We start from the raw sequence: 27,902 nt of genomic DNA, 5'->3' as shown, positions 1-27,902 counted from the left end.
CGTTTATAACGTTCACTTTTGACCCGGAATCGATGAGCATGGTTATTTTAACACCTCCCCCACGATGCATTCAATTAGTCCATCTTTGACTGCTGAATTGTCTACCACTCGACCACCTTAAAACAATCAAACCTCTCGATTTCTACTTCTCGGTCCTCTTCTCACTCTTGTGAGAGGTCATCCGCTCGATTTACTGCATTCCGCCATCTCTTCGTATTTCCTTTTGGTTCAAGCCTAGCAGGTCGCTTAGTGGTTCTCGTTCTGCATTTGGTAGCAAAATGCCCCACTAACTCACAGCGGTGACACTTAACTTTCGATTCTTGTGATCGGTCCTTCCACATCTTGCGCATTCATTACTTTGCCTTCCCTTTATCTCCACCTTATTAATGTGAACGTACGACGGACCTGGTTGTGAGTTAACTTGGTTCATTACTGTGGATTGCGTGCTTATATTTTCCTCATGTATCCGACAGTTCTATGACTTCATCTATCTAGACACCTCTCTTTCTCCAATAATTTCTTCTTCAGTTCCATCGGTGCCCCTGAGTCGATCAACTTGTCTTTTAAGTTGATATCTATGGCTTCGATTTTGGAAGTCCCAAATGCACATTTTGACGATTGTCGTCTTACTCTTAACAAGAATTTAGTAAAGGTTTCTCCACCTTCCGTTTTAATGGAGTTAAACACGTGACGTTCAAAAGTCGAATTCTGTTCCGGAGAAAAATGATCGTTTAACTTTTTCACTAATACTCCAAAAACGTCATTTTTCTGTTGTTCGTCGTATTCTTCGATGGCCCTGGGAAGATTATATGCCACGTCCTGTATCTCAAAAATGCAGTAACTTACTGCGTTTTTTTCTTAGGATGTACTATTTCTTCCGCCTCAAAATACAATTTAACCGATCGCAACCATTTCTCCCATTCTGTACGTAACAGAGCCTTGTCTATATTGTCACAAAGGAACGGTTTTATGTTACAATACTCCATTTCAAGGTGCTTTTTTTTTTTAAAAAAAACCTATTGTATAATACTTATTTAATCTTGTCACAGTGACGTTTCTTTTACTCACTTTGCTTGCGTAACGGATTATCCGTTTCTGTGTCCGATCTAACGGACGCCCTATGTGCGCAGTTTAGTGCGCCCCTTTGAGTCCGATTGAACAGACGCCCTATGTGCGCAGTTTAGTGCGCGCCCTTTTGATCCGATTTAACGGTCACTCTTTGTGCGCAGTTTAGTGCGCGCCCTTTTGGTCCGATTTAACGGTCACTCTTTGTGCGCAGTTTAGTGCGCGCCCTCTGTGTCCGATTTAACGGTCACTCTTCGGTTTGACTTTGCAACCGATTTGTATTAGGAACATAATTATGTTCCCCCTTTTCTTTTCTTACCGAAATAAGTTTCTTTTTAATCCTCGTCGCCAATGTAATAACCCAGTAAAACACCACTATTTGAAAATACGCTTTTTATTTCAACTCCAACAAACACATCTAACTCATAGACAGTTCCATGACAGTTCTCTATCTAATGACAAACGCCTACTCTTCTTTCTCGTTCCGATCCGCATCCACTGCGGGTCTCCACATATGTGGGTATGTGAATCTCAGTGCATTGTAAACAATGCTCAGGGTAAACTAAAGTCGTGTAAACACCACTTTATAGTAACCGCGTAGTACGGGAAGCTTTAAATGCTCTTCATTGTTTGCTATACGTCCACAAATAAGAATAAGTTTGCTTTTTTGGGATTATAGGCGATTAATTAATTGACGTTTGTTAATTTATAGGTTGACAGTCTCAAATCGTGTCTCATCGGACAACTTCGGACAGACTCGTTTACCCTGAAACTCACATACCCAGGCGATGTCCTTGACCATATTTTAGTTACAATTAGCAGTCCATGTACTATATGGTCTAAGGAAAAAATGATTAGGTACATGACAGCTGCCAATATTCCGATTTTTAAATTGCTGTAGCGACATTTTTCAAATTTCTGTGGGTTTATACAAATTAAAATCTATTGTTTTTTACAACAGTCAAGGATTTTGGTTAGCGCGTGTTTTTTTTTTGGTGACTATAACAGTTCACAAACCATATGTCACCAACTACATACTACAAAAGTCACTGTACATACTACTAGAACAATTACTGAACCTTCGTTTTACAAATTAATTAACACACGTTTTGATGTTTAAATCTCATGTAGGTATATATAAGATGTGCGTGGGATGGCTTTGCTTCTTTCATTTAAATATACCTGATATTATCTCAGACGATTAGATGCTAAAACTGCTACAGGTACATAATTGAAATGCCGTCCCTATATAACCCTATCAAATTTATTTTCGCCATCAACTACTATCTCAGTGTATAAGTGGTAGGTACGGTAGGTTAAAGTTTACCTACTACATAGGTCCTTTTGGATACATAAGGGTGCGGATGTTGGCATTTGGAGAAATAATTACTATAATTGTATTGTTTATTTCTGGCATTGACTTTTCTTACATTTTAAGTGAATATAGGTATAATTTATTTATTATGCATGCACTATAATTATGTGTAGGGATACACGAAGATTCTATACACCTCGGGCTTTGTAATGACCATGAAACTATCAATCTTATTATATATATCATCTATCGATTTTGATTTTATACGAATTTCCAAGACACGCAAAAGAATTTTACTCAAACAATAATTTTGTAGATAGTGTATTTAAAGACGCGCGAATCGGCGAACCAAGTTAGTTTCAAAATTGTAGCAAAATGCGGGTATGGTCAAAGCGTAGGCGAACTGGTCTGTAGGTACGCGATCAGTAAAAAATCAGCTGCAGATAGCCACTGTTTGGAATTTATGTAAAATGGTTGGTTATTTATTCATGCTTAATTATAAATTTGCCCTGGCGAGTGTGATTCATCGAGGGTCTCCTATATCACATGTACCTACCCACTAAGTAGGTAAGTTACTGTACCTCTAGGTCTAGACTTTTAATTAGGTAGGTACCTATACAAGGTGCGTCCAAACGAAACTTTGTTCTACGACAATGATGTATTATTGTATGGAAGTTAGTGGGGGTCATTTGGAGCAATACCTTTTTGGGTTTTTGTTAGTTTCTAATGATCAATTAAAAATAGTATATTACGTCATAAGGTTGTAATAATGCGTATTACAGAGGCTAGAAAAATTGCGCACTATTGCCGCTTCAGGTGCGACAATTCTATAAACCTGCAATGTACAAATTACAACCGAATTGCGTACCTACCATTCTTTTTCAACGACTTCCGTGAACTTCGAATTTTCGAAATCAAAATAAGGCAAACCCCAAAACGATGTCTGTTGACAATTTAGACAATTATCACGTCCAAACAGAGGTGCATGCGATCTATTCTATTTTTTTTAATTACGCACGAGTGGACGTAATATGGGTACTACATCAAGCCTCTAAATTATACGTTATGGCCTCATTTTCAGGGAGATCGTAGACAAACATAAAATCGTTTGGGGCAAATAATGAATATCCCTTCCAAATTATTTCATTTCTCCCTCGTTCCATTTAACAATTTGTGTGGGGTTGTAGATAACCTCTAGCTAGCACATGGTTAAAGTTGCAAGAATTTTTTTTGTAGAAAAATTGGCATTCTCGATATAAAAATTACGCCTTATCATTGCAAAGTATATCAATATAAAATATAATTAATTTCGAATGGCATATTTATACAAGCAGTAGTGGTCTGGCGAACTTGTCTCGTATGGGACATAAGGCCGGTTTCAGTAGCTGCGCCGCCTCATCTCGCACAATTTTACTAAATCGTGAACCATCGTGGGTGTACGTCCAACAATTCCTTAAAGTTTTATCGCAATCGGATGAACAGTTTAGCTAGACAAAGAGATATACCTACAAACAAAAAACACATTCATTTTTATTTATATAGATACTCAATATATTGACACATTTTTTTATTTCAGATATGCAGTATGCAAACGATGGATTCTCGAATTGGTCTGGATTTTATTGTAGAAAACCCAGAATACATAGGAAAATTAGCGGCGGCTTTAGATACTACAACAATTACCGTAAAAAAGCAAGTCATAGAGTTACTGTCTGCACTTTGCGTACATAATGAAGAAGGACACGCACGGGCATTGGATACGCTCGATCATTATAGGGTAGGTAATTTAAAAAAATGATTATACTGATTTTTACTTCTTTGGGAAAATGTTTAAATGGACAATTTCAAAACGCCATACCGTCTCAGCTATGTTCAATATAGAAAGCCGTCCACATGCATGGAATAGTTCATTTTTAGCTTTATGATGTACGTAGGTTGATTAGAAAATTTCTGCAGACTGATATAATCAAGACAGCTATGCTACCATGACGTTACATATAAGTATTAAAAAAAAATTTTGGGTTGCAGACGGGGTCAAAACATGCACTTTTTTTCAAATAAACCGCAGGTCCAACGTGTTTCGTTTGGAAGCCACCCCCACAAAAGTGGTGAAATTTGCATTTCTTCTTTAATTTTTTTCTCAGCAACCATAAGAGTTAGAAAGACGGGTGGCACGTTTTTGAACTGTATTTCGGGTACGCCCTATACAATTTTGAAAAAAAATGTTCAAAATTCCTACCACGGAAGGGCGCACTCCTACTTGGGGGTGCGAAAAAATTCTGATTTCGACGAAATTTGATATCTGGGGTTTTTGAACATGAAAATGACGAATCTGGAATTAGTTTTTGAAAATTCGAAAAAAAAAGTTCTACTGCAATTCTTGGCCCGACAACGAAAATGGAGAGAATTCCACGAAATTTGTTGTGTACATACTTGAGTTAAGAAACAAAATTGTCGAACAGTTTTTTAAAATCACTTTTCAAACAAAAGTTATACCTACTCATTTGAAGATTGGACCTTCGGGTTACAAAGTGTCCCCCGCCTACTAGTGAGTGATCTAATTTCGCATGTAGTTCATTGAAAATACCGCAAATAACAAAAAATAACGATTTAAGTCGATATTATGATTAAATTAATTAATTTGCAATCCCTGCGACCATCGCGCCTTTTTGATTCAGAATCGGCATCTAATTCTGCACAAGATACGTATTTTTCGAAATGTAAATCTTCGAATGCAGGTGGTACAATTTTAGAAGCGCCTTTTTGATACCCAGATTCCTTACTTCCTACTAAATAAGCAAAAAACAGTCAAAATCGACTTGATTTGATGAGTTCGGTTTTTGCATCCTACTCAACCTATAATTTATATTATTTTCTTTTTGTTTTCAGAAAATAAAAGGCGAGAGATATAGACTGACCGTAATCGTAAAAGAGCTAGATCGCGCGACTGCTGTTGATTACCAGACCGCGTTAGTTGCGTTTATAAACTGCCTTATAATCTCCACTCCTAGGTTAACGGATAGGACACGGCTTAGGAATGAATTTATAGGTAAGTATGTATGCGTAGGTAACAAATCTAAACATATTTAATTTTTATTATTTGAATGATACAATAGATTCACTCAGATGCTGAGCCTTAGACCATATAGTGCTGAGCACGCAAAAAAAAACAAAAGCACAGACATAGATACTGTGATAAAAGTAAACCATTAGGTAGGTATATTATAGTTCATGTCGGTACAAACAAGATACATTTTTGCGGATTCTGTTCTTTTCACATCACTCCCCATATTGTTTCTCATCTATATTAACGACATACCTGTAAGCTAAACATCTGATGTTGGGTGCATATCATCCGAGATACAGTCTGCCGTCAGAATTTATGTTAAATACACTTCCCATACTTTGGTCATTCTAAACTTCTCTTTCGCAGTGAAGTACTAATGGGGGTGAAGGGCTAATGAAAAAGTGTCCCCGTGTAAACCGTGTTACAATGAACGAATAGCCCATCAGTTCCCCCAAAGTTGTAAAATTGCCGGGCGACTGGGACTAGCGAGAGACCGAAATGTAGGTAGTCGCCGACACTGTATGTGGGAAATACGCTTATGTGAACGGCTCCATAAGACGTAAGGTTTCACGTGTATCCGAGATAACGCCGGTATCCAGGCGACTGTATCCCCGTGTAAAAGCAATTGCTTAAGGCTACAAGAGTGATTATATCAAAGTTGCATTTTTGAAATAGAACTCCCTGCATATTATTGCATACTCGTATTTCGATTCCTTGGTCAAGTGAATATCGCAGTTATCATAAAACTTAGAAGGCAGTGACTCGCTGCAGTGTTACTAATCATGAAATGTACCTACCTACCTACTTAACATACGTCGACCGATCAAAATCACATTTCAATCAAAGGTAACTTGATTTTTGGTTTCAGTCTGTAGGTATGTATACAGTGAATTTTTTTAAAATGCGAACATAGGAGTTTGCATGCAATGTAGTAATTTCCCTATGTTCGATTTAAAAAAAAACACATCAATCTATTGAGTAGTTCAAATGAGTAGTAGATACAATTGACAGCTGTCACATTTTTATAAATTCCGCGGATACCGCCATCCAATTTAATTTCGAAATCGGTTAGGCGATTGCTTAGAATGTCAAGGAGGACACTTCGAACATTTATTGTACTATGCGATCAAAAATCAGTTGCTGTCGAGTCACCTTTGGAATTTTTGTTTACATGGGAAATCGTATTTAACTTGAACTTCCACAGGCAACTCGACAGCAACTCATTTTTGATCGCCCGTTAGTTGTTTTCGTTATTTATTTTCTTATTTTCATCATTTATGTATTGAATAGATCAAATAAGTAGAGTACCATCAGGTGCATATGGCCTACAAATAATTGAAGTTTGGTTCACAATGAATTGTGGTGTCAGCGCGTGCCCTGTGAGGTCAAGTTATCGTATGTTTAAGAAAAATTTATCCTAAAGATGCAACGGGCTCATATGGCTTCTTTAAAAAAATTCTTATCGTGTGCTCTTCATCATGAAGGCTATAAATAATAGAAACCGCAAGTTACGCGTTTTGCTGGTGGGAATGTGAACCGCGCAACCTCATAGATTGATGCGTTTTTTTTTTTAAAATCGAACATATGGAAATTACAATGCATACAAAAGCGTATGTTCGCATTAAAAAAAACTCACTGTATGTATGTACGTATACGTAACATACGTTGGTATTTTTCCGAAATAACGGCTTGGCAGTTTTTGTTCAAATTTTGAAAACGTATATTAGGCATACGGAAACGAAAACTAACGGGCAAGTTTTTGAAAAAGTATTTGGAGCGGGCGGCGCAACGTCATCGAACTTTTTTTAAATACCAACGCAAAATTTGAGTTTTGAAATTTTTGCAGCAACACGGTTAGTTTGATTTCATTAAAATTTTGGCAGTGTAAATTAAGCATAAAGGATAACTGTCGCAAACTTTTTTTTGAATATATGAGCTTTTAGCGCAGTAACGTCATACAACTGTTTTTTCAAATAGTAACCCATTTAAATGTGAGTAGTACTAGCGGGAGCAACGTTGTTTGGCTGTAGGCAATAAATGAATAATTAGCCATAAACGCAAACAAGAGTACAAAAAAAGCGCGTAAACTAATAGGTAACAACGTGAAATCCGAGGTATTTACGAAAGAATGCATCATAGAAAAATTATCGACTATCGCGAACTAATTAGAATTATTAATTTAGTAAGGGGTAAACCCGTTTCAGAAGAAAAACCACAAGAGCCAAAAAAAGGTTAAATAGAAATAACAGAAAAATATAAATACCTGTACCAAACATTTGTTGATGGCTCGATACATTTAGAAAAGCAGCCTTGACACGACAAACCATAGCTAGCGTTAAGGATGCGAAAGCACTACGAATGCACATTTTCATATTTTCTTTTGTTTTTGGGTTCTTTGTAGATATATGTTACCGTCAAAACCGAACTTCAGTAAAAACCCAAATTTCATAGGTAAAAGTACCAGTTCCAACTATCCGCTTTGGACACTAACTTCTTACTAGGTAAACCTAAGATTTTCAAATAGGTATGTTCAGTTTGTTCTGGTTTTAACTAAACATATTTTGGTTTAAACTAGATTTACTTATCTCTTCAGTAAATATTAGAATAAAACTTGAACTGCACATTTTCTAACTAATTTGCATGTTTGAGTTTTTCGTCTTTCGTTGTTTTAGTATTTCAAAGACTTTATGGGGTATTAATTAATAATTTGTGATAACTTTTGTAAAACCAAAATTATATTTGCATTCGTCCACATGCTTGCCTTTGCCCCCATTAATTAACTTACTTAATTTGTTTTACCATTTCACAGAAAGCAAAGGTAAGGATCGGATATCTAGCAGGCTTTTTATTCGAACGTATCCACTACAGTACACTTGTTTGACTATTCCATTTTTTGTGGAGGCTGACTTCGTTTTTGTCAAGAACCACTCCAATTATATTTCGCAGATCAGCTTGTTTTTTTTAAATGTTTGTATACTTAATTCCTTTCTAGCGGCCAACATTTGGTGTCTCTTCAAAGAGAGCCTATAGATTGTTGTTTTTCTGAATTTACCTCCTGAACAACTCTTTGAACGTCCTCTTCATTAGTTAATTTTCAATTACTTCTGAAGGTAAACTCGAATTTAAAAGTCCTACTCTTGGTTCAATACCAAACGTGGCAGGACAAGATGACCGCTTAATACCTGAAACTGTACAAACGCTAAGCCTTTTGACCCATTTGTTGTGCTATTGTCTTACATCCAGACTGCCAAGATTTTCTCGATGTCTTGGTTAGCTTGCTCGACCTTGGCTTTGGCTACGCCTAGGTTTTCCATTTACCACTTTTACCTAAGGTCAGTATGACACCACCTCGAATCACTGCATTAACAAACTTTTCGGTCATTATTTGAATGCAAAATGCATGGCGCACCAACAGTCAGTTAGTTGATAAGCGACAACAGCAAAATAACCACGTTGAAGGTAATAGTGTAACTTAATCAAATCCTACATGCGATGCAATAAAAAAAATTGATAGTTTCATTTAAACAAATCAAGTTACCTTTAATTGAAATTTTGAAAATTCACGGAGTTTCTATTACATTAGTACATAATTAATCTCAATTCCGACCATTTTTTTCGTCTAACGACACATCCTCTAAAAAAAGATGCGGAAAATGTTTTGCAGAACCTTAGATTAAAAAAAACATTAATGTATAGCTGAATTAAGATAAATGATTTTTATTGAAATCTTTAACTAAGTATTGTAGTTTATAATGACGCAGTAATAACATAATCAAATACTTATACTTACCTAATTTATGCAACACGCACATGCTTTGTCTATTTGAAATAATTCAATCCATTTATATGTATAATGTGTTCTTTTGCAGGATGTCATCTGCTTCCTGTGCTTAGCCATTTACGGTAAGTATTAAATGCATTCATAAGCTCTTTACTTTATTATGCTAATGAAGAGCAACAGCCTTCTAATAAATAATAACTAAGGAGTTGAACCATTACTATCTTTCAACGTTTCTAGATTCATACAAATAATCACAATTGTTTCTCAAACTAAAAATATATCTACATTTGATAATAAATACATAAATATACACTTACATTACATACTTATTACATAAAAAAATTTACCAACCAGCTCTCATTCGCCAAATACATATTATTAGTATCATGTTTACCTACATCTAATTTTTGCTGATGATCAGATGCTTCGCCCACCATAAATTAAAAGTTTGCTCACTAATACATATAAAATATGCATTTATTGTTACAACAAAGTATTAGGCATTTAATTGTAAAATTGTGTTGTGGCAAATCTATTTAGGTAATAAAATTTTCATTAATCTAATCATACAGCGCTTTTATTCTTTATCACATTGTTATTTGAAGCTGGGCTCGAAGCAATCCGTTCGTATGTTTCAGTTGATCCGTTAGTCAATCAACTTACACTAAATTTTATAAATTTGAAATTTATTGTGTAACCATCATAATCCAAGTGATGGTAGAGCTAAAGCTACAATATCAAATACAGTTACATAATCTTTGTTAAAAAAAAATTTGTTGTGGCTAGCACAGATATCACCCGCACACCTGCGCATGCGCGATTCTTCCACAAAAACCTTTTCAGCTGTTCCTTTTATGTCTAGTAAAAGTTTTTTTGCAGGAAGTGCGCAGAAGCGGAACCGGAGCTTGCTGTACAGCTAGACGTATTTGATGAGCAACGTGAAAGTGATGATGCACAGAGCATGCAGGGTCCGCACGGAGTGGATCTAAATTCACCGCTTGACGTTTTTTATGCCATATTAAAGCAGGTTTGGTAGGCATGAATGGTATAACACTCTACACATTTACGTAATGTAGGTTGCGGATACCCCACAAGAGATTCCATTTCTCAGCATTTTACAACATTTATTAAGGGTAGATCCCAAAGAAGCAGTAAGTGATATCATATGGGATACCGCTGAACGTCTGGTGCATCGCGCTACGTTATTAGAAAACAGAGAAGGCGCAACACGATTACTGCGGACGCCAAGCGTGCAAGCAAAGCTATTCTGCCAATGCCAACTGCGTTCTGATTCTAGTCCCAGTAGAAGGCAATCATTAAACACTGTGCCGTTAAGTCCTCAGCTTGGACCTCCGCCTCTCCCACCTTTAGGTAGACGCGATACACAGAAGTTGTGCATACTTACAATATTTGCTTACAGGTCCGATACAGCCACCACCTCCACCTCCACCACCCAGTGTACCACCGCCACCTCACATCCCACCTCCAGCTCCTCTACCTCCTCCCGCCCTTCCAAAGATACGAACCCCCACCTCTCCAACCATCGAAGTAGATACTGTCGTCGAAAAACTTCCACAACAGAAAACTCCTACTCCAAAAATAAAGATGAAAACGATTAACTGGAATAAAATTCCGAGTAATAAGGTACACTCTGTTCTGTTACTTTTAATATAAATCATTTATCTTAGTATTTAGGTTGTAGGGAAGAATAATATTTGGACTCAGGTGGCTTATAGTCATCAGGATTCGCCTCGAGTTGACATGGATTGGTCCGAAATGGAAGATTTATTTTGTCAACAGGTACCGCCTTCAGCGCAAAATTCTCCTAAGTTGGGAAACAGAGAGGGGAATTCTGAAACATTAGAAAGAAGGATGAGAAAAGAAAATACAGAGGTAGTTACTGTTAAGAAACTATAACTAGGCGTGCCTATATAGTAAATGTAGATGGGTTGGTTGTGTTGTTGCTGTCAAAACTGCTAAAATAATTGCATTATAGCCTATAGGTACCTACATGCCAGAAATAATTTCATATGTATTTAATTAAATTAATTCTTTCCTCTATACTCATGCAGTAACCTGTAATATAACCTGTGTAGAATCGTATACTGTGAAGCATTATCGTGGCCAATCTTAGAAAGAGACAGAAAGCCTTGGTTTCGTGTATCACACTTCCACTAGAGGCTTAGGGAAATTTCTTACGAAAATTACGATTGCGCGCATTTATTTCAAAACGCAGGACAAATTGAAATATGAAAAATTTAGAGACGGTATGGAACTAAATCAGCGATTGACTTTGTGCTTACAATCACTAAAGATAGGGTTGAGTGCTTACATCTCGCAGACTCGGCAGATATAACCAAGAATTATGTTATTACTTTTATAAATGAATGTTATCTACACAACTACAACCTTTTTCTTGATTATAAATAGAACTTCTTAAAATTTTAATCACAGGCCTTTTGTATTTGCCTATCATAAATAATCCTAAATATATCAACAGCTGAAATTTGCAATATACCTACCTAATTATCCTATCTTATATTTTTAGATTACTTTGTTGGATGGTAAAAGAAGTTTAAACGTCAACATTTTCTTGAAACAGTTTAGAAGGTAAGAGGAGTTGTCTTTTATTTCTTTCAACGTAATCTGTCTAATAGCACAAACGAAGAAATTATTCAATTAATAAAAGATGGAGAGCACGAGGATATAGGTGCTGAAAAGCTAAGGGGACTTTTAAAGATATTGCCCGAAGTAGACGAGTTGGATATGTTAAAATCATTTGCCGGCGATTTTACTAAATTAGGTAATGCCGAGAAATTTTTACTGCAATTGACAAATTTATCAAAGTAAGAGATGCTATTTGTTCTTTTTTTGATAATGATATAAATTTGGTTTAGTTACAAGTTAAGGATAGAAAGTATGCTTCTGAAAGAAGAATTTGCTTCGAATATGAATTATCTTGAGCCCAGTATTAATTCCATGCTACTAGCTGCAGAAGGTGAGTGTTGGTAATTTTATTGTTAACGATAAAAAATCAAATATGAAACAGGATGGGCTGTCCAAAATTTTACTTACTGCAACCAAAGAATTTCGTAATTTGTATGTATTTATTTATTGCTCATTTACATACCTACAGCTACATTTCAAGAAAATGGAAGGGGTTATGTATTTACTTTTGATTTTTTTATCATTCCGGAATGCTGCTTTTTTTCCTATTTTTTAAATTGGGCCTGCCCTGTTTTAGTTTTTTTAAATAAGTCCTGCACTTTTTTATTTTAAAAAATGGAATATGCCTTTTTTAGCGCATTTCCATAATAAAAAAGGGCTATTGTGGCCACTTCGTTCCTCCGCTCGCTAGTACATCTTTATCTTGAGAGCTATTATTCAACTTCTTTCGCTATTTGGCTCGTTATGGTGTTGAGGCTTGCACCAAGGAAGGATTTTTTTGCGTTTATTACTAAAAAAGTAATAAATCAATTTTTTCATGTACCATAATTTTACACTTTTGCCGTTTATTAACGATTTTCAGGATCGTTTAAAATGTTGTATTGTCTGTATGTCAGCCTGTCTGCCTGTTCACTGTCGGTCTATCCGTGTGCATGATAACTTTGTTTAGAAAAGGATTACGGACCGCTTTGGTACGCATGATTGTTCTTAAGGATATAACAAAGGTTGCTATTGTTTTCAGCTATGTACACTAACAGGGCAAAAAGTTACAGCCACAAACATGTCCGGTTTTCTGCGTTAGTAAATATTCCTTAAACAAATTTGGGCATGCGCAACCCAGATTTGGTAGTTTATGCAATCAAAATTTTTTTTTAAAGATATTTAAATGAAATTGTGTATGTAGGCACCTCACGTAAAAGTAATGCAGAAGCTAAAAATTTATTTTGCGCATGCGTAATCCGATTTTTGTTAGGATATTTAAATGCAATATTGTATGTAGGCACCTCGAATAAAAGTAAAACTAATACCAAATTAAAAATTTTGTTTTACAAGCTATGCTGGTCTGGTGGGACAGAATCAACCCCTTAAAGTGATTGATGTATTCAGTTATATACGATTTTTGTGTTTATGAATTCTATACGTTAAGATGATTCTTATAAAATTGTTGAGGTTATATTCAAAACATTTGCTCATTACCATAGATTACTTAGTTACTTTTAATTACGATAGGATACCAACACTGAAGTACTTATCTGTATTCTGTAACCACGCTGTGGTGTCTTCTCCTGAATTATGTTGTTTTACTTGTGTTATTAAATTGTGAACAAATTATCGATTCTGTTTAAATAAAAATCAAATTGAAATGACATGTCAAAGGATAGATTGTGCATGCGCAATGCTAACTTTCTTATTTGTGGACGGATTGAGTTTCGTTGGAGTAACTAATTTTTTCGGACAAAGACTATTAAGGTGGAAATGCGCTTTTTTGTAAACTTTTTTAACTTGTTATTTTTATGCAATGGGTCCTGCTCCTTTTTGGTATTTTTTTAAAATGAGACCTGCCCTTTTATATTTTTTTTCGAATGGGATCTGCCCTTTTTGTTATTTTTTTAAACGTGTCCTGGTTTTTTTTAAATGGGTCCTGTCCTTTTTTGTTATTTTTTCTAATTGGGATCTGCTCTTTTTTGTTAATTTTTTTGAAACGGACCCTGTCCTTTTATGTCCTTTTTTAAAATGGACCCAGCCCTAGCCCTTTTTTTGCTCAAATGGGGCCTACCTTATTTTGTAATTTTTTTTGAAATGGGACCTGCCCGATCATTTTATTTTTTGAAATGGATCTGGCCTTTTTTTATTTTATTTTAATGGAACTTGTCTTTTGTTTAAATGGGATCTTCCCTTTTCTATTCTTTTGGGATGTTTTGTTATCACACCGGAATAGTTTGTTTTTTTAATGAGATGGTATTATTGCCCCCTGTCCCTAAAAAAAGATTTAAAAAAATAGTTTTTGAATTCAGAGGTTTTTTTTTTAAAGTTCAAAAATATTTGCGAATGCTGCTTGTTATTTTTAAATGTTTATTCTTTTTTTTTCTTGAATGCTGCCCTTTTGTTTTTTTAAAATTTGTGTCTTTTTTGTTGGCAATATAATAGCATTCATGTTGTGTGAAGGTCAGGTATTCAATTGGCCATGAAGAGCTACTATAGTTTGTGTAAAACGTGCCTCTCTCTCTGGCAAATGCCCAGTTTCGAATGATGTATGAACTTTTTTTGTTTGTTTTACTGTTAGGTTTCCTCATTTCATATCCAAAATGGTAAACTACTTGGCACGACAAAGTGTCTATCTGGTATTTTAACTTTGATGATTTTGTTTCCCAAATTCAATGGAACTGACATATCCCTGCACCTCATTCCTTGGCAAACCGTTAATTGCAGTTCTTAGTCCAGTCAAATTGGCGCAATTTTGGACAAATAAAAACATTAATCGGTAAAGATCTGAATTTTGGTATACACATTTATTGGGACTTTCTATTGAACATACTAAAAGTCCCTGTCAAAATCTGTTGCGCTCGAGACGCCATCTTGGAAAAACGGTACACTTTTCCAGTTTTTTGCCAATGTCTCGGCAACTATTACTGATAGGAAGAAATAGTTTAGGTACATGAAAAGTAGTTTACTAAATTCTCTATAAAAAAGAGTATTTACATTTTTTTGTACCTCCAATACTTTAGCTGTAATCTCACGTTGAATATGTCAGAACGCGTTTAGGCCCCTTATCGTAGTTATAGGAAGGAGACCGTCTTTTTTATGACTACACCGAAAGCTGTAAAAGCACCAAAAAATGAACAGAATCGTCTTGCGATAAAGCATTCTAGCAATGACATAATGTTTGATGATACGGCATCAGCATCATGTTTTTTTTCAAAAAGGTAAGCGAAAATAATTAAAATTGTTGGAGCCACGAAATGATTTCTGAAGCTGGAGAACGCCTTTCTCTGCATATAACGTGTCTGCCAGTGAGAGATATTTAAACCGACATCGTTACCAGACCTTCAGGGCTGCAGCGGCGCAGCAACACACGTTTCGTATTAATCAGCAAGTTCAGAAATTCCGTGGATATGGAAAATCTCCCGAACTGTGGAGTTGAAGGAGAGTCCACGATTTCCTTGACCCTGTTCGGACACTGAAGGCTCCCAGTCCACACTCAGTGCTCAACTGCTCACATTGAAGATGAAAGTTCTATTGAGAGAGAGAGAGAGAGTTTTATGAGAAACGTGTCTCATACCAAGCTTGAGTGCGACGACTTCGCATATATAAGAAATACTGGCAGAATTTTCAATAAATTTAATGATTTGTAAAAAGTTGAAAAAAAAATCTGCGCGACGGTTTCGAGAGCTCAGGATACTTGATTCCCTATTCGATGTCGGATTATAGCTAAAGTATTGGGCATACAAAAAAATGTTAATATGTTTTTTTATCGGCAATTTAATAAACTATATTTTTTATCTGAGCTATTTTTCCGTATCAATAATTGTTGCCGATATATAGGCAAGAAACTGAACAAGTGCTCCTTTTTTCCAATATGGTGCCTCGAGCGCAACAGATTTTGACAGGGACTTTTAGTATGTCCAATGGGGAACACTAATGAACATGTGTACCAAAATTCAGATCTTTACCGATTAATGTTTTTATTTTTTCTTATTTGACTGGACTATCTGGTCTTGTTTCATTGTCTCATTGTATGTTTGTAGGTACTCAGACTTGACTTTGTTTCATACATTTTTATGTCGTTACACACAGTGTCTTATGTATGGATTTGCAATGATGCATCAGGTAGTGATGATTCTTGATCTTAGGTGTTGAGGGCAATCTCTATTCGAATGCTGTGCATACTGGCAGGCGTGACTGGCACACTTGTGCAGAACGTCTAAAATCCATAACATTTTCATCTTTAACGATAAGTTCCTCTTACAAAAAATATTATATTCATTTTTTCAGTAATTAATTCTCCCATTAAAGAGCGATTTTATTAAAAATTAATAAAGAATTCGATTTTGTTAAATATTAAGAATTACATCAAAATATTGATTCTAGAGTGGCATCCCTAGACATACTGACTAATTTTACTGATTTACAGACTTAATGACCAATAGTCCTTTGCAAGAAGTGCTATACATGATTCTTGTGGCGGGAAATTTTTTAAACTCTGTAAGTACTTATAACTTCCTGTCGAGTCACATCAAACTGTACTCTTCCAGGGCGGATATGCTGGGAATGCCGCAGGAGTAAAATTATCTTCATTGCAAAAAATAACAGACATCAGGGCAAATAAGCCTAATATGAATTTGATTCACTATGTAGCGTTGGTAAGTATAAACGCAAGATGTGTTCACGCCTTTAGTTAAGTGTTTTTAGCAAGCTGAAAAGAGAAATAATCCGAAATTGTTAACCTTCGCCGATAATGTAGGGGTATTAGAAGATGCGGCCAAGTGAGACATTTACTTTGAATCTGTTTCTTAGAGACACTTTTCTTTTAGGAACACTGTAGAGCAATTGCATAATGAAATTAAAACTTTGGACGTTAGAATAAAGAAAATCAAAAAGCTGATTGACTTACCCAGCACCGAGACAGAAATAAAGTTCCAAATGGCAGATTTCCTGATGGTTGTTATATAATTTACTGTTAAGTGCTAACTCATCTACTTTTAGATGGCAGAACGGGAAGTCACAAACCTGCAAAGAGATATGAAACAATTAGAAAACGTCCGAAAGCAACTAGCAGACTTCTTCTGTGAGGATGCCAACACTTTTAAATTGGAAGAATGCTACAGAATCTTTCACGGCATATATATTAAATTTCGTCAGGCAGTGGCCGAAAATACAAGAAGAAAAATTCAAGAGGAACACGCCAACGCGAGAAGAAAGCAAAGAGAAGAACTTATTGCAACACGACGACGTCAGAGTAAGAGTTATTTAATTGTAAGGAAGTGGATTGCTAATTTTTTCGTTATAGTGGGTAGTTTGGCAGGAACACCTGATTCTGAAGGGACGTTTAATGACACTCAAATATATGACCCTCGCACTGGCTTTCCAATGAAAAAGGTAAATTATTGAAATTCATTGTGCAAAAGTAACTTATTTTTGGCGCATTTTCGCAAATCAGAAGAGCGGTTATTTTATTGTGGACACTTTGTCCGCCCACCTGTTCGTTCGATTTTCAAACTACTTTAGTACTGAAAGGGTGCTATTATAACCCGTCTGTCAAGCCATCTCCCTTTGTTCATGTGTTTTGCTACTTTTTTGGTAGAGAGTACTATTAATTTGAAACACCAAAATATACTTAACCAGAATTGCTATTGAAATAAACCAATACATCAGTATCGCAGAACCCGACAGAGAACGCTTTTTATAACCTTGTGACCTCAAACTCAATAGGGTTAAACTCTCCCTTTATCCATGCGCACAGGCGAACCGATAACCCCATGATTTTAAAAAGTTTCTGTCAGGTCCTATACGATAATAATTATGCCTAGGCAAAATTCATCTTATGTTTAAGATTTTAATATTAGATTCCTTCACAACACCCACAAAGATTTAAGCTTAATTTAGTACATGTGAACACTCAATTATAAGTCGTATGAACACGTGTGGTTAAAAATAAATATTTCATAGGGTCGGAAGGTGGCAAATGGTAATATAGTGACGTCAGAAGAAGAGCTATCGATTGCAGGTTCTCCGTCAGTCACCCGACGTAGATTAGGTTCTTTCAATGGGCAATATAGTGGAGATACAACCCCCTCAATAACAGGAAAAGAAGATAAATCTCCCGGTGAGTACCATTTCATAATACTGGACCATTACATTTTAATATTAAGAAACATTTAACACGCAACATTTTCTACAATTTACTTCTATATACAAGGGGGTAGAACGAATGGATTTACATTTTCTACTCCTTTACAATTTCAATTGAGTGATAGACGGACCAAAACAAGCATTGTTTTTGTAATCTTATACATTTGGGAATCTTCAAAAATGAAAAAAACTAGTAAACCCTTTCTTGAAAATTTGGAACATAGCGACTTTTCAACTGAATATCACGTTTTCGCTGTAGAGAATAATTAATGAAATAGAAACTGTAGTGAGTTATGGAGAATTTCGAGGAAAAGCTTTTTATGTGTATTAATGCAGAAGAACGTCAGCGTCGAGAAGTTATTTTCCGTAAGCGAATGAACATTGTCAGAATACTCATTTTCTAATAATTGGGTTCAATGTAGATCCTTTATACAGGGTGTTTTTTGGGAAGGTTTCTGGGAAAAAAAATAATGAAAGTGAAATACATATGTTTTTGAAAATTTGCACTTAGGAGTTGCTCTTAAGGGTGGATCAATTTAAAATGTTTTTAAAATGGTGGCACTTCCGGAAATAACGGAAGTAGCTAGTAACTTCGTTAATTTAAATTGGCAACCCCTATTTTTTTATTGCATTTTTGAATTCTACATGAAATCTCAGTTCTTTTGATACCCACATATTGTTGTGTTTTTTTATTAGGCCGCAGTTGGACGGCATTTATTTACTCTGGAAAGAAGTTTATTTCCCATTTTTATGCAGAGGATTGTTGTTTTAGTTCAATTAATGCTCGGCCGGAGTTACTTAAGAAACTTAAGTCTGGGAAAATCGAATCCGTAATTAGTAAATTTTAAATGTAATAAATTTTGTCTTGTTGTTGTTAAATTCGTGGAAGTTAGCAGAGTGCACGCGCTTTGCACAAGTGTTACTTTAGATAAGGAAACTTTTAGTCGTTTAAGAACGAATTTCATAGGAATTTTGGCGTGTTAAAACTCGTAAAAGTGCCAGTCTAAGTTGATTTACGATCGGTAATAGTTTTATTTATGCAATTATGGTATTGGTCCGCGGAGTCGACCGTTAAGTGTTATCGGCCCCGAAATTCGAATTTTTCATGGAAAAGCGTCGCAACGAGATTTGACGATACTGGGGTATAAATGGTTTGAACAGCGAAGAGAAGGGGCTTATTGTACCGTTTCGCGAAGCCTACGTTTGTTTTATGTGAAGATTTTTGGAAAGTTTATTATAGCGGCGTTTGCTAAAGTTACGCCAGTTTATTCATCGTCTATTGTTATTTGAAAGTCCGGGAACGTTTGGAGTACGCCGGCATCGAGGAGTTTTAAGAAGGTTTTTGGAAGGAGTTTGTTGAAGGGAAACGAGCGGTACAATAATGCCATTTTAGCAGCAACATTTTCGTTTGCGTTGTAATTTACATCATCTGGAGTAGGCGGAACGTTTGTTTAACGCCAGCATCGCCGAGGAGCTGTTGGAGTAGCTGTGTCAGCACATACCTGGGGCTGTGTTTGTGTTTTTGTGTGCATCGGTAGTTTGTGCATTTGTAAAGATTAGCACCGTGAGTACTGTCATTTTTGTTTTAATTTAATTGTTAGAATCGCCGTCTGAGACGGTTTTGTGTTTCAATTTGTGTAAATTATTTTTTTCAGATTTTGTAAATTTAGCTTTGTAAAATTTTTATTTTTTTTGTTTGTCATTTATTATTTGTGTGTGTCAAAGTAAAGGTCAGGATTCGAGTTTCTCAAATTTTAAGTTTTCTTTTTTTTATCCCGAGTGTGAAACGAGTTTGGTAACGTAAAAAGGTTTGGATCATCGGTGGGACTTAAATTTCATTCCAGAAGTCAGTTAACAAGGGATTATTTTATTTGGAATTTAAGGGAGGTATTAGCCACCGACGTGGCGAGGTTGCTACCCCTTGTCCGGACGAAAAAAAGGGGTAGTCGGACTCATTTTACGGGCCCTGAGATTTGTGTTTTAAAGAGTTTTTGTGAGATTGAGCTAACAAGGGTAAGTTGTGTGGGTAGTTTCAGTCTTAGGAAGTTTTCACAACAATATCTACAATTTATGGTTTTTAAATTATTTTGACTTCTAATTAAAAAAATGGCGGATGCAGTACAAATTTTCAAAAACCTACCTATTTTACTTTCCAAGAAACGTTTAACTAAAGCTTCCAAAAAATACCCTGCATATAAATAAATAAAAATAATGTTGAAAACTATAGAAGTTATACTTATTTCTAAAGTACCTATTCTTTTTGCACCACCCATTACTACAAAACCTGCCATCGGCGTACATGGTCTTGTTCCTAAATATATAAGTGCACATGCTTAACCAACTACAAGAAATTTGTGCTACTTGTTATCCGATTCAAAATTATGGTTGGAATTTGGTATTCGATTTTTCAAAAATTAATTTTGGTTTCGCTATTTTCGTACTAAAAACCACGCAGATACCAAATTTCGTAGAAATGAAAGATATTTTGCGCACTTTGGTCACTTGGTGTCACTGATTTCTAAGGCCCGCTGATATTCAATAAAACTCCAGATTGATGAGTTCCACAATGTAATGGAAAAACTTACGTATTGATTAACAATCAAGATTGTGTCTGGTCCAAACAAAACAAATCAAAGTTGAATAGGGGTACAACTAGTGTAGTATATTTGTATGCAGGGACACGTAAGAATATGTACGGGGATTGGTTATGATTTGTGACGTTCCCAACTGGCCTAGAGGCCGCTTTGTTTCACACATACCATTTTTGTACTGAGCTGCGATCGTTGCTAAACAGTTCCTTTCATTGAGACCTTTAATTATTATTATCATTATTATTATTACACAATTCGTAACATAATTATCAGTGTGCTCGCGCACTAAATTTCCCGGGAAACATCGAACTACCCTCTTAATTAAAGTACCATGAAAGATAAAACCAATATCCCCCCCCTCCCAGTCACCCACTGATCTCGACAAGAATCACGGAAGACAGTTACAATTCCTTTCTATGAGACCTAAAGGCAGGCCTAAGCAAAATCCGAGACTAATTGGTTGCCGCATGTAAAAGTTATGCACGTTTCACTTCCAAAACCAGCATACATATCTGAAAATAATTCAGGGGGGGCGGGGCTTTAAGATAGTCGAATTTGATAGCCGTCTGGCATACCTTATTGGAAAAAAATCCAGGCCTCTAGGACAATTCCCCTAAAAGTAGTTCACAACCGCAGAAGTGGGTACAGATGGACGGACAAAACGCAAACAATAGCACAGTAACGGCTTGTTAAATTGTGAAGAAATATTATAGTTGGAAGTGGAGTTTTATGGTGTTTTCTTACCTAAATCACGATTGCGCTTTTTATTTCAAACCGCAGGCCAAACCGAAATAGACGAAGAGATATATAGAAATAACTTTTATGTTTACATTTTTATATTAAATCTTCCACAAAAAATAATATATTATTTTCCATTATTGACACACAAAAAAGTTCGTTTATGTTTCGTGTCATTTTCGTAGCGTTTACGAATAACGTGCGATCACTGCAAAACAAACTTTGAAAGCGAAAATGAATCGATCAAAAACATATGTGAACTGAAAACTTTGAGAAGTTATTTAAACTCAAACGATTAATATATGCTGCCAGGGAATTTTTTCATGGGGAATTCACTCCGTTACAATGTATTTTTACTTTGTCCTATCTACTTTAGGCTGCATTGAGTTTTTTTTATAAATGCGCGATCGTGTTTTTCATCAGAAAACTCCAAGACTCCATTAGTGAAAGTGTGATAGACAGGCCCGAAATTTTTCGTCTCTCTTATCGATTATTAATTGGATTCGCTTTGTGCTTATACAGTGTGTAAAGCGCAGGGGTATACAAGAGGGAATTTTTTTAAAATATTGATTTATGAAAAAAATTTATTCTTCATGACATGTTTTGCTTGCTTTGAAAGTACCAATAACGTTTCGATAATCTAAAATTTATTTATAGAAATCTGGAAAAATAATAAAATTAATTTTTTAATTGAAAGTTATCATTCTACATGATAATTAAGATAAGCTTGTTTCACAATTGACGCAAACGTAAACGCCAACGGAAACGCAAACGGTAACGTGAACATGAACAAATTCGCAGTCTCACAATTAACGTTACGCTCCTGGAGTGTTAAGTTTTGTCACGGAATATTTTGTTTATTAAAATGTGTTCTGTGGTAGTCACAGACTATTCTATTCAATTCAACAAACGGATAATCATGCAATACTTCGTACAGAAATAGTTAAGTTTGGTCTTTAAAGGTTATGTGGCTGGATCGCAAGCGCGCGCATGTTTAAAACGCCAACGGGAACGGGAAAGATAAAAGTTGACCAACTGTCGCGTTTGTTTCACGTTTTCCCGTTCCCGTTGCGTTATATGTGAATGGAAATAGTAAATATTCATGTTTTAATTAAATGCTCACGTTCACGTTCGCGTTAGCGTTCACGTTGACGTCAATTGTGAGACAGGCTATAGAGTATTGCTATCAAACCACGCACAATCAAAACGTCATTGGTACTTTCAAAGCAAGCAAAAAATATTATTAACAATAAATTTTTTTCATAAATCAATATTTAAAAAAAAATCCCTCTTGTATACTACATCGCTTTATATACATAATAATACAAAAGATATGGATTTCATCCACAAGTTTACACTGTGGTACCAAACAGTCCAGATATTTTTAGAACAATGGTCTATAACCTGGTAGGCTCTCTTGATTCAAGCAAACAAAGTTCCAATAAGAAAAGCTGAGTGTATTGTTGTGGCTAACGAGTTTACCTCGTATTGGAGAAGGCTGAAGGGTAAAATATCAAAGGCAAAGGGTTGAGTATCCTTGTGTAATAGATACATAAGCGTCTTATTTTGTCTGTCTCTGTAACAATGTTTGCCAAAAGAATGCTTTTCTAAACATATCAATTTTAGAATTTTGTTTTGATTATGAGATCAGGTTTTTGAGTAATGCCTAAATAAGTGTCTACAAAACGCGATGTCCACCCGCGTGAGACTTTATTTTTTTGCGCACCACGTGCATTTTTATAATAGATACCTTTTTTTATTAGATATAACACCAAATGGCAGTTTGCGAAGGCGAAGAAGTCGAGTACTTTCCGAAGAAGATGAAGGAAATTTAATGGATTTTTTGAGGACGTCGGGTCATGAAAATCGCGAAAGAAAATCTTGGGGCAGTTTAGGTATGAAAATCATATGCTGTTCAAATAGTTTAGGGAAATAAAATTTTCTAGATCGGTCTTGGGCAAGAAAAGCGCGCGGCAATGCTTCACGTAAACGACCAACACTATTGGGGGCCGATTTTTCCTACGACAGAGAAAGGCCTTCCTCACCTTCACCACTCTCCGAATCAAAACCAATATTCTCCCCTAGCGAAGAAGAAGCCAAACCGAAAGAATGGCGGCAAAAAATCGAATCCTGGTTGCAAGCCAACGAAAGTGATCAAATTACAGATGAGTCACGTCGAAAACGTATTGTCAATAGACGATCATTCGAAATGGATTCAGGTAATTACAGTCACCTTTTTTGTCCGCATTATTAAAGCGAATCTATATTGATGCAGAGAGTGAAAGAAGTAGTAACTTGGAAACGTTACCTGAAGGGAAGCAGGTATACAGTGGCAGTCAGTCCGTGTACAGAAGAGTTTATCCGGACTGGACTCCATCAACCACAATTGATAAAATGGATATCGTGAGTGCAATGGAAACAGTTGAAGGTAAGAATATAACTGGTTTTGTTTATTAATAATACAAGTTATACGAACTGTGTGTCCGTAGTGTGTTAATAGATGGCATCTGGCAGTACTTTTCATAACTGCTTTATGATTTCAAAATAATAATAAACAATTTTATATCAACAGGGAAGACTGCATTGCCGTTTGGAACATTTGGTATCAGCACTTTTTATTATATTTGTTTTATTTTTGTGTGGGAAAAATGCAATGAATCTTCCAATTTCTCCATAACCTTCTGTTATCGATCATGAGCTAGAGCTTCATTCCGTATTTATGGATGTTGACTATATATGACTTAAATGCGCTACGCCATTTTGCCGTTCCGTCCCGGACGGACGACAATACAAAACTATAAAGGGCTAGATCTGAGGATGCTTAATAATAGTAGGTAATAGTAAATTCAAGAACATGCTGATTAAACTAACAGAAAAGTAGGTAAGTACTTACTTACTGTACACATGTATAATTGTATACGTATGCTCGAGCGGTACTTTATCTGTCTGCCAGATTGTTATAACCGATGAAAATGTCTGCCATGATAAATGTAAGCTAGAAATACTGTTAAGAATAACATATTTAAATTTCAGATTTACTGAAATATTTTTAAAATTCATTTTTTTTTAAATTTTGAGAAGCGTCTGCCGTGACTTCATAACCGCCATAACTATCTGCCGTCGTGATTTTCCAATAAAAGAAATGATATAATTTAAAATATGTCAATGGCAGCTTTACTGAAATACTTTCGAATATGGTGCAATTTTTATAGCTGTTTCACCCGAGCGCCACTCAACCTACCTCGATCTGGCTAAGCTAGTCCCCCACTCATGAACAGTAAGTATAAGAGTCTTTGGACAAAATTGAGGGTTTACTGAAATATGTTGGGTCTGCTTTTCACTGGCTCTTAGACTATAATTGATAACTGGATATCTTTTTGTTTTAGAAAATTCCATGGATTTGCAGATTATTGAAAAAGATGCGGGTTTTATTTTTCCAATTTTCCGTCTTTATATGAAAAAAATTGAAAACTAATACGGTTGATTGGCGTAAAAAAATTTTTTCTACAAAAAACTTTAATACATTTTTGCTCTAAAATAATTCGGGGAGCCAATAATGGCATGTTATGAATTTTACATCGAAATCCCTATGATACGTTACGCAAGTCACCACCCTGTATATGTTTATGAGAGTGTGGTGTGTGACAAAGTCAATTATGTTGCCAGAATCTTCCAATTGTTCAATTAGCGCCACATTTTTCTGTATGCCATTTACGAACACTGCTCGGAACTCAGCTCTTTTATTGTAACTATATGATTAACAAATAGTATGTGATGTTTACTAATGCATTAATGTAATCTAGAAGCGCAGCCATCAGTCAAGGATAAATCAGCTTGGAGAAAATCAAATTTAAACGTTGCAAATAGCACAGAGGCCACGGCAGAAGAATCCATGCGTCATAGACATGCGCCGCAAGTCAGGGTTTCTGCAGATACTACAGATTTGAAATCATCTACAATCGATCGAAAGGAACTGATTTCGTCCTTAGCTGCACGACCAGCTTCAGACAAACTTACATTGTACATTTGTAATCCGGGATCCCAAATTGCTACCCCCGTAAAAGAAAAAGAGAAACGATCCGCAGCTTCACAGAAAATGAACGATTCCGATTCAGGCAACAAGGTAGATATAGATCAAGATAACATCGAAACACCTCCAGCAATACGGCGGGTATTTACACCTACACCGGTTGATAAGCGTGAACCAAGTATGCCTAGCCCATGTAAACGATTGATGACGAGATCAAAAGAAGACAAACAGTGTGCTCATGAGACTGAAGGATCTGCAACATTAGGCGATGGACAGTTTGATCGTTTTTCGGCTACTCGGCGAACTAGGAGATATAAGAGAACATCTGAAAATACAGATGCAGTGTCTCCTGAATTAGTGATAGATGCACAAGTTATAAAGCCGTCTCAAGTTCCCTTGCAGACCTCCACGACCGTTAGTGAAGAATCAAACTTGGATAAAGACGGCAGATTAAAAGTTTGGCAAGATCGTTTGAAAAATCAAGCAGAGACAGCTTCAGATTTAAAGAGCTCTATAACGCGAAGAAACCGGCATCAAACTGGAATAAATCATGAGGAAGTGAAGAAAGCGTTACAGTTAAACGTGTCGTCACCCATTGATATCAAAGATTCGCATAGTCGTAAATCAAAGGAGCATGAGAATGACGAAGGATTTGAAGAAACTCAAAGTTTGATGTCTGAGTCGCCCAGTCAAGGTGCTTCATCTGGTGGCAATTATGAACCTGATATGGTTGACGCCAATCTGATAATTGCAGGTTACAATGACAACAATCGGCCATCTATTAATGTGACGGGAAGGACTCATATTCCAAATTCCGTAGGAAAGAACTCAAAGCAAGTGCAAATGGCGACGAAAAATTTACTAGGTAACTCATCGCAGAAAGTCGCGCGTAATAATTCAATAAAACAATCCGCACCATCTTCAAAAGTTAGCGTTATACCTAGAAGGTCCATTAGTTTGCGTAAGATGGAGTTGCAATCAATTGCACCCGATAAAAAATTTGTAGAACGATCTAACTCGCGAAATAGTTTGGTTAGTTCTCGTAGTTCATTAAACAGTGCAACATCAACTTGCACGGTCAAGAGAGTTCAACTAAAGGCTCCTACCAATGGAAACTGCAACACTTCTAAAACAATAAATAGAACACCTAGTGCAAAAATCTTAGGTTCAACAAATAAAGGTGGTTTAGTGCGACGAACGCCCCCCACATCCAGCCAGAAGCCACCTAGACCGCAAAACCAAGTGTCATCATTCATGAAACCTACGACGTCTAGCACTACCAAGACTAGTTCGAGTTTACCTAGTAGAATCCAGACGCCAGTGTTTCGAATGAAATAATTCGGTGAGAATTAATTGTAAGCGGTTTTTCAACCCCTCATTTTATTTCAATTAGTAGGTATAATCGTCAAACAATACATTTTAAGCCATTGCCTAAATACACAGACATGAGTAAAAGAACTAGTCAATTTTCTGTTATTCTATGTATGCAATCCATAAAATTATTTCTAAATCAGAGAGATTAGGAAAACGCAGTTGTAATTTGTGAATCAATATAGATAAGAGTAGGTGCAAGTGACACAACACAGTTATAATCACGCTGAAAAGTAATGAGATCGATTGGAAGACCACATTATTAACCAAAGCAGCACTGTGTTTTTGAAAGGAGTTCAAACATTAATTTATTGCTAAATAAGTACAAGTGTTTTTTGCCAGAAAAGTTAGAATGGCAAATATTACTTTGTTATCTGAAATAGTTTGCAAAATTGGGTCGGATTAAAAAAAACTGCTTCAGAATTATAAAAGTTGTGAGAAAATGTAATAACATTTCTCATTTTGAGAGAACGAACTAAAAAATGGTATTAAAAATGAAATTCAAGATGGAGGGTAATCAACTTGCATTATTTTGTTAAGTGGTGCCATATTTAATTTTTATACAAACAGATTTTTAGTCTCTTTTCGATGTGACATTATACCTATAATTGTACAAAGAATAAAACTAAATTAATCAAGTAGGCTTAGTTAACTTTTTTTAATCAATTTAATAATTCATTAGTCAAACATAGTTTAAATGGTTAAAAAGTGTTTTTTATTTTTTTTAATGGTGAAAGATAATCGATGATCGACTCAAAAAATTAACTCGCCTACTTGTTCAAAATGTTAAAATAATTTACTTTACTATACGCCATCTAGTATGAAAACAGTCGCATGTAGCCGCCCACTGCAAAACATATCTTTTTCTTCGCATGGGCTACATAGAGATGAAAATATAATAGCATAAGTTGTGTACACCTCACAGACGACCAGTTTTGCAGTTTTTTCAGTTTTTGCAGTGCTACCTGCGATGGTTGAAGTGACTGTTTTTATACTAGAAGACCAATAGAACTCCTTTGTTCAATCATATGCGATCTCACATCCTTGAAAAGAGAACAAAATCATTTCTTTAATCATATAAAAATCCAGTATTGCACCCATTTTTAACAAAAGGAAGTTGCTATTCCTAGAATTTCATGTTGATATCA

At 35.8% G+C, this 27,902-nt stretch overlaps 2 protein-coding genes and 1 long non-coding RNA gene across 6 annotated transcripts in view; 1 reads left to right on the top strand and 2 right to left on the bottom strand.

Annotated features, from left to right (window-relative positions):
* LOC116163543 (inverted formin-2) overlaps window positions 1–26,841 on the top strand; it is an 89,194-nt gene extending 62,353 nt beyond the window's left edge. Inside the window, exons 2-22 of one of the 2 annotated variants that reach the window (XM_031477526.1) lie at window positions 3,957–4,157; window positions 5,270–5,429; window positions 9,317–9,350; window positions 10,108–10,255; window positions 10,305–10,599; window positions 10,649–10,872; window positions 10,924–11,121; window positions 11,777–11,838; window positions 11,886–12,074; window positions 12,126–12,226; window positions 16,307–16,377; window positions 16,428–16,535; window positions 16,585–16,658; window positions 16,707–16,833; window positions 16,879–17,131; window positions 17,183–17,271; window positions 17,842–17,998; window positions 23,117–23,248; window positions 23,300–23,572; window positions 23,629–23,781; window positions 25,157–26,841. In XM_031477526.1, the coding sequence (XP_031333386.1) occupies window positions 3,966–4,157; window positions 5,270–5,429; window positions 9,317–9,350; window positions 10,108–10,255; window positions 10,305–10,599; window positions 10,649–10,872; window positions 10,924–11,121; window positions 11,777–11,838; window positions 11,886–12,074; window positions 12,126–12,226; window positions 16,307–16,377; window positions 16,428–16,535; window positions 16,585–16,658; window positions 16,707–16,833; window positions 16,879–17,131; window positions 17,183–17,271; window positions 17,842–17,998; window positions 23,117–23,248; window positions 23,300–23,572; window positions 23,629–23,781; window positions 25,157–26,721 (4,605 nt within the window). In that variant the 5' untranslated portion in view covers window positions 3,957–3,965 and the 3' untranslated portion in view covers window positions 26,722–26,841. Of the gene's footprint in view, window positions 1–3,956; window positions 4,158–5,269; window positions 5,430–5,496; window positions 5,594–9,316; window positions 9,351–10,107; window positions 10,256–10,304; window positions 10,600–10,648; window positions 10,873–10,923; window positions 11,122–11,776; window positions 11,839–11,885; window positions 12,075–12,125; window positions 12,227–16,306; window positions 16,378–16,427; window positions 16,536–16,584; window positions 16,659–16,706; window positions 16,834–16,878; window positions 17,132–17,182; window positions 17,272–17,841; window positions 17,999–23,116; window positions 23,249–23,299; window positions 23,573–23,628; window positions 23,782–25,156 lie in introns of those variants that run through there. The other variant, XM_031477527.1, reaches the window with a different exon arrangement.
* LOC116163546 lies at window positions 8,114–10,114 on the bottom strand. 2 transcript variants are annotated; one of them, XR_004143762.1, is made up of 4 exons: window positions 9,238–10,114; window positions 8,986–9,081; window positions 8,685–8,930; window positions 8,114–8,635 (listed from the first exon to the last, which is right to left on the bottom strand). It is a non-coding gene; the product is annotated as an uncharacterized LOC116163546 (long non-coding RNA). The 2 variants fall into 2 exon arrangements; XR_004143761.1 differs by having other exon boundaries at window positions 8,685–9,081.
* LOC116163545 (male-specific lethal 3 homolog) overlaps window positions 10,946–27,902 on the bottom strand; it is a 32,181-nt gene continuing 15,224 nt past the window's right edge. Inside the window, exons 12-13 of one of the 2 annotated variants that reach the window (XR_004143759.1) lie at window positions 16,787–16,902; window positions 10,946–11,080 (exon numbers count right to left, since the gene is read on the bottom strand). The gene's annotated coding sequence lies outside the window, so the exon portion shown is untranslated. The remainder of the gene's footprint in view (window positions 11,081–16,786; window positions 16,903–27,902) is intronic. The other variant, XR_004143760.1, reaches the window with a different exon arrangement.

Source organism: Photinus pyralis, unplaced genomic scaffold (genome assembly GCF_008802855.1).
Source record: "Photinus pyralis isolate 1611_PpyrPB1 unplaced genomic scaffold, Ppyr1.3 Ppyr1.4_LG2, whole genome shotgun sequence".
Classification (NCBI taxonomy): Eukaryota; Metazoa; Arthropoda; class Insecta; order Coleoptera; family Lampyridae; genus Photinus; species Photinus pyralis.
This window is presented reverse-complemented; position numbering and strand designations above follow the sequence as displayed.